The sequence below is a fragment of the Sodiomyces alcalophilus genome, assembly GCF_042370955.1.
Source record: "Sodiomyces alcalophilus JCM 7366 unplaced genomic scaffold ACRALscaffold_6, whole genome shotgun sequence".
NCBI lineage: Eukaryota > Fungi > Ascomycota > Sordariomycetes > Glomerellales > Plectosphaerellaceae > Sodiomyces > Sodiomyces alcalophilus.
The window spans coordinates 3583957-3590792 of record NW_027263537.1 but is presented as its reverse complement, the minus strand read 5'-3'; the positions used below and the strand labels follow the sequence as shown (position 1 = coordinate 3590792).

Here is a 6836-nt window from a genome sequence, read left to right as displayed (position 1 = left end):
AGTGCTCGGCCTTATAGGCAGAGTGTCCATACTTATCGGACCTAATCCTCCTATATCTTTACTAAGTCCTTAAGCCGATTAGTAAATATATAAACATCCGTGTATATTATTAATTTACCGTTATTAATAATTCCTAGTTACTATAAGTCCTTCGCGTCTAGATTAAATATACCGACGTCTACTAGTCGAAGTGGAGGGTAAAATAGGTAGTTCCTGTAGCGTTTCCGTTATCCTATATATTAAATCCGAGTTAATATTATTACGTATCGTGTTAGGCAGGCGTTAGCTGGTTTCCTGATAATAGCGTTATAGGTTCCCTTATATTAATACTTTTATTCTATTATATTCTTTCCCGAAGCTACTAAATAGCCTAGTATATAGGCGCGAGTGCTTATTAAACTATCTTACTAATTAGTCTTACTAAACGTGTATCCGGATCCTCTTCCGTCGAGTTATGATTTAGGTCCGCTATAGTCCTGGCTTATTTAATTAATAGTAAGTCGGGAAGTGGGGGTAAGTCTATATAGATTATACTAGATATATCTAAGTTAATTAAAGGAATAGGTAGAAGGGGCGGATATAATATAGGTTATTCTGCCGATATTAACGGTATACTGCGAGAGATATTTATCGGTGGCAGAGGTGGTAGTTTACGTCTTCCGAACTAATTACGTAGGGTTAAGAGGTATATCGACTCGAGGCTATTAATAATACTTTCCTCTGATTCGATTATTATATTATTCGTGTTATACGGGGGTAAAACCCTATATAAGGCTATTAGGTTATTTATAAAATCTAATTAGTCCTGGCGGTCGTATATATCTTAAAACTTTGCCGCCCGCTTATAAAATATAGAAATTATCTTATAGAGGTGTACGGCTCGTTAAAGCTAATCTAATAGATATAGATCTTCTTAATCGGTTAGAGTTAAGTCTTATACGTTTTTCGATTCTAGTACCTATCGTAGAATAATAACGTTAATCGGGTAGATCTCTTCGTAGAACTTAGCTTATACTGCGTGGTATCGCGTAAGTTATCTGGCCTAGAGTATATTATTCGGCTATATCTATTATTTCTCTAACGCGGTGGGCTTCTGGTCTCGTGTCCGTTATCGAATAGTTTTTTAAGAAGTCTATAGTCAATAGTGCGTTTTTCTTCCATTAGTTCGACGGTCGAATCGTCGAAAAAACAAGCAGTTACTACCAATCTGTGGGCAGTTTGTGTGTGTGACGGTGATAATGATTATGGATCAAGCTATCTATATGGCCGAAGCCTGCAAGCTAAACTATATTATATGTGTGTTCTAGCCACACTACGCCTAAGCCGTTATGGCTTAACGCCACCTAACGGTGTGGCTTGCGCCACAGAAAAGGTCAGGCAATGTTTATCATTGCATAGGCTGGCCCGCAACAGCAACGGCACAGGTTATTCCGGCCCGAAATTAGGTAATTATACGTTAGCTACAGGATTAAGAGTTGGATTTTGGTATATAGATTAAAGAGACCTCGAAAGAGTGAATTAAAATAATTCATCTACTGCTAATTTTATATATACTGCTAAGTCTTAGTCACTAAGTAACCTTTTAAAGCTATATACACCGAGCTACCTATAGTAATAATTTAGTTAGTAATCTAACTGCCCTTTAACTATCACTAAAATCACTTCCAGAAATACTAGATATACTGACCACGCAGATTAGAAACTCTAGGCCGAAATATATAAGACTAACGCCTATATTTAAGGAATCTAATACTTAATAAAGCTAGATAGCCCAGATTCTAGACTCACGTACCTAACTAAGCCAATATACAGACCCTATATAATCTCCACTAACCTAAACAGGCCTGCCGAAAATATAGCTAAACTAATATTAGCCGGAAGGGCCTTATCTAATAAGGTCTACTAGTAATTTAAGGAGGAATATAAGGATACGATAAAGCCAAGAAGGGTTTATTAAAGTCTATATAAAATATACAAGCTTAACAGAAAGTCATAGATTACAGAAGCCAACCATAAGAGGTACTAAAGAGATTAAAGGTCGGGTAAATAGAGTATAGTAGTATCCTATAGTATTCGATAATAACCGTAATACAGTAACTAGCTAGGAAGGGAAAGATAAAAGTATAATAAGATAAGGGATTGTCTATCTATTATGTACGAAATGATATTTCACATGTAAGACCCACTAAAAGGTGGGGCTATGATAAGAGTGATAAGGCTCCTAAGTACCACACTAAGTTTGTATGTACCTACAGATTCTAGTCACGATAGTTAGGTTCGTCTTCCACAATTCCACAATTCCATCAGTTCCATCAGTTCCATCAGTTCCTAGGCAGCCCGAATATCATAGTCATATACGCGATTATCGCCCGCCCTCTAGCCAGTTAGTCTATAACAGGGTCCGCGGCACGAAGTATTCGGGCTGCCTAGGAACTGATGGAACTGATGGAACTGATGGAACTGATGGAACTGATGGAACTGATGGAACTGATGGAACTGATGGAACTGATGGAACTGATGGATTTGGATGATCTGAATCGCGCGGGCGATTGAACTGATTAAAGGGCAGGAGCACACAGGAAGGAACGCCATATCATTATGGGCACGAAATAGTACATCGAAGTATGGTGCAGTACTTTGACAGCTTATCGCTCTTATCATGGCCCCGCTAATAAGTGGGTCTTACATGTGAAATATCATTTCTTATATAAGAAATAGATAATCCCTAAGATAATTATTAAGCCGTCGGTATATAATCGGACCGATAGTTATGCACGGACTACCGATCTAAGCCTTATCGTATTAAATATATTAAGGGATAAAGTTTAATTTCTTAAGTTAGTGTCTTAGTTTAAAGTTAGCGCTTAGTTAATAATAATATAACGACTACTCTATAATTCTAAGCTATTAGACCCTTTTTATAATATCTTTTCCTCGACTATAGTCTATAGACTTTTTCTTATACTATAATTATCTTACTTCTATACCTTTAAAGTAGTTAGGCTAAAGATACTACTAAGAAAGACCCGCGAAATAAGTATCCCTCCGGGGGCATAGAACAAAGCGGATACCGAGTAGGAGACGCCTACTATGCCCAAATTAATTATCAAAGTATCCAAGCAGGGACCGGATAAAACCAAGGGGTCTATGGATCTATCTGGCCCACTTAGTTCTAAAGATAGTAGTTTATAGGTTAATCGGCAACTTATTCGCCGGCTCCCTATTAACCTAAAGGGCGTTAATTAGTGTAGGCCTAGAGCTTCGGTATTATAGTACATCGAATAGACTTAAACAAAGCTTAAATACGCCGTTTAGATATTCTAAATATACTATTTAGAAAGATAACTAAACTAACCTAGGATAATATTATAGCGTTTCTTTAGTAAGACTATTTATCTTAAGACATATAGCGGTATTATTATTATAAAGTATTAATATTATACTTATAATAACTAATAATTATAATAGTAATAAGTTTTAGTAAATTAGGCTATAGGTAATAGGCTGTTCTAGCAGAAGAGAGAAATTTAAGTAAGTAGTTATTGAAGAGACCGACTGGGGAGCCTAGACGGATTGATATCCGGGCTATAAAATGAGGCTGACAGTGGTTTCATGGCTGTAACGCCGAAAGCTCTAAGTACCACACCCAATTTATATATACAGTTTAAGTTATAATGCAAGTTATATCATATAAACACACTATACAGAGGGTCACTTTCTAGACTCCTACCTACCTACTAGGTATAATATGTCCCGGGGCTATAGAGCTCTAATTGCCTGTATATATCCGTGGGAGTTTTAAAGTTATACGGTTTGGGTACTTAAGTTGTATATACGCAGTAGGTATGGTACTTATGGCTTTCGGTGTCGTTTTCATGGATCCACTTAACGCCTTATTTCGACTCATTTTATAGCCCGGATATCAATCCGTCTAGGCTCCCTAGTCGGGCCCTTATTGAATTCGTAGAATGGTAGGGTTACTACTTATTGCGTATACGAATCTGTATATGTTAAAGACTAACTTGTGGGATTTCTTCTAGGATCAGGGGCTGGCAAAAGACCCTAAAAGATTAAGTGGTAACTGTTACGTGAACAGCCTACGCGACGGCTATCACGCCACGTTATTAACTTAAGTAATAACTAAGATATCGTATTTTCGATACCTAGTATATTTAGAATATATATATTATAAGCCAGCTATATATATACCTGACACGTATAATAGGGATAGTATTCCTATATATACCACTATCCGGCACTATACTAAGACCCAAAACTATATAGCTCCGGATTAGTGCTAGCACTATATAAGTACTAAACCCGTATAGCGCTGGATTAATACTAGCTTTATACTAGCACTAAACTAGTATAGCGCTAGACCGGTGCTAGCAACGTCCTAGCACTATACTTAATATAGCGCCTAGCCTTAGATAGTCCGAGGTTCCCCTATAGATATATAGAGTAGGAACCTCGGCCCCCCCTTTTAATAAATCTATCCTATTTATATATTATTTATTATACCCTAAGGTTACCTAACCTAAATCCTCTTATAGGTCCTATAATACTAGCTAGCTAGAGATATATACGGTTAGTGTATATTAAATAGTAGTAACTAAAATAAGATTATTCGATCTTAGTAAGGTTCGCGTACCGATCCTATTAAATAACTATAAAGACTATTCTAATTACACGATCCTAGGGCGAGTAACTATCTATTATTAATAAAATACCTCCCCTTAAATAGGACTAGGCGATAAGCAGCGATTAGCAAGCTATAGCCTAATAGCGCCGATAAGGAACTACTTACCCACGCACCCCTTATTATATTTACTAGCCCTTTAGCGTGATATATAAAGGTCTATATACTAAAGCCCCTATTTAGTTAAATAGCTATATATAGTGCCCTAAACGGATATATAGCTAAAGCGGTACCGGTTACCTATAGTCTACTAAGTAAAGCGCCTCCCCTTTATTAGTACTAGGTGTCACGGGTTGACCCCTCGAAAGTGTAGTTCCGGTATAAGGCCGGAACCGCTAATTAGCACGCAGATCCGATACTCGGACCTCGCGCTGCCCTTACCGCGGATTCGTATAAACCTAGTAAATCCTGCACTTCACTATAGACCTTTTCCTTTCCTCTCCTTAATTCTAGCTAATATAATTATTTAGCCTTACTTAGTGTAATTAACCTATAACTAGCCGCTTATATAGCTAGAATTTAACGAACCCTACGCGCTACGTTAGTATAGAGTTAGATACGAATATACTATTAGGCGGCGGCGGTTCTATAAACCCCGCTAAGCTAGCCGAGTAAACGGATAGAAGGACCACCGAAGCTATTAATACGATACTCGGTCCCTTATAGGAATAGATAGCTTAATAATAAGAGTTACTTTAACGATTTACGAATAGTCTCGCGAACGCCTAGGCCCTATAGTAACCTAACCTCGCGCCCCCCTTAAAGGGAGCCTCTATAAACACACCTACCGAGTCGGTAGCAGGTCCTCCGACCCTAGCGACCTTTACTCCCCCCTAGATTATAGTCCTATAAGTGCTAAGTAAACCACGTCCGCCGTGTACTAAGCCCCTGCTATACCTAGGGAAGTTTAGCGGAAAGCGAATAGAGTACGCTACCTAGTCGTAGTAGATACGCGATAAGCTTCTACTAGATAAACACTTATTTAATAACCGAGCCGAAATATAGTATTATATTAACTTATACCTAGAAAGGAGTGTATAGTAAATAGTATTAGCCTTTTACGCCGCTAAGGGGCTAGGAGGTACCCGCGACCTAGAGTCGTTCCTTACCTATCTAGACCGCACTTATAAGGACCAGAACGAATAGCCTTACGCGGCCCTCGCGCTATATTCCTTTAGATAACGCGAGGAATAAACCTTCTTATAGTTCCTACCGAAATTCAAGAAACAGATCGCCTAAGCGGGTAGTAGCGAGTAGGTAGACTCGGCGAAGATTACTTTCCTAAAGGGAGCCCTAAGCCAGAAGCTACGTAACGCCTTAGTTACCGCGAAGTTACCCCACGACTATATAAGCTAGGTTATTAAGGTCTAGAGTATCGCCTAGAAGCTAGAGGGTCCACGCCTAACTAGCCGGAACACTTATATACTAAACCGAACCCGGAACTAAAAGACTGACGCCGACGGAGACGTTATAATAAGTAGGATTAATTAGGTCCGGCCCGATACGACTATAGACCGACCTTATAATAACCAGGAGTACTAGGGTTATAGGAAGAAGGGATATATCTGTATAAACTATAAGTCCCGGGATAAGGGCTTAAAGGCTAAGGGCGCCCGCGTAGCGAAGGTTTAGACCGAGGATAGCGATATCGCTATAAGTTTAGACGGTTCGGATAATAAAGAGTCGGGAAAAAAATAGCTTTAACGCGAAAACGGGCGTTAGAGCCGATAGCCGCTCTACGGTAAGAGTAGGAGGCGTTTAAATACCTAGCTAGCGGCGACTTAGCCCTAATATTAACACGAGTAAATAGAAGATATATATATACTTTTATAGATACGGGTTATAATTACTATACTGCTATAAATAAACGCTTTACCTAAAGACTTTAGTTACTATTAGTCGATAAAAGGAAACGACTATTAAAAGGGTTCTCGGATACGTTTAAGCCGGCTATTAGCGCCGGGATCGCCGCGTTTAAGCTCGAGCTTAGCGGCTATATATAACTAGTCTTCGCCTATATAGTAAAAGGACTAGACTAGGATATATTCCTAGGAAAGCCATAGCTAGAATATAATAATATTATATATTACGCGAAGAATTATAGGTTATACTATAGAATCGCCGATATTAACCTACG

The 6836-nt window shown here is 38.6% G+C and overlaps 1 protein-coding gene across 1 annotated transcript; it reads right to left on the bottom strand.

Moving 5' to 3' along the window:
• Positions 1-1170: 1170 nt before the first annotated feature.
• Positions 1171-2618, bottom strand: ACRALDRAFT_210113 (uncharacterized protein; the record flags this gene model as incomplete). The annotated part of the gene is made up of 4 exons (XM_071023043.1): positions 1171-1207; positions 1349-1399; positions 2435-2554; positions 2578-2618. Coding segments are annotated over 4 exons (249 nt in total), but the record flags the coding sequence as incomplete, so codon positions are not given.
• Positions 2619-6836: the final 4218 nt, after the last annotated feature.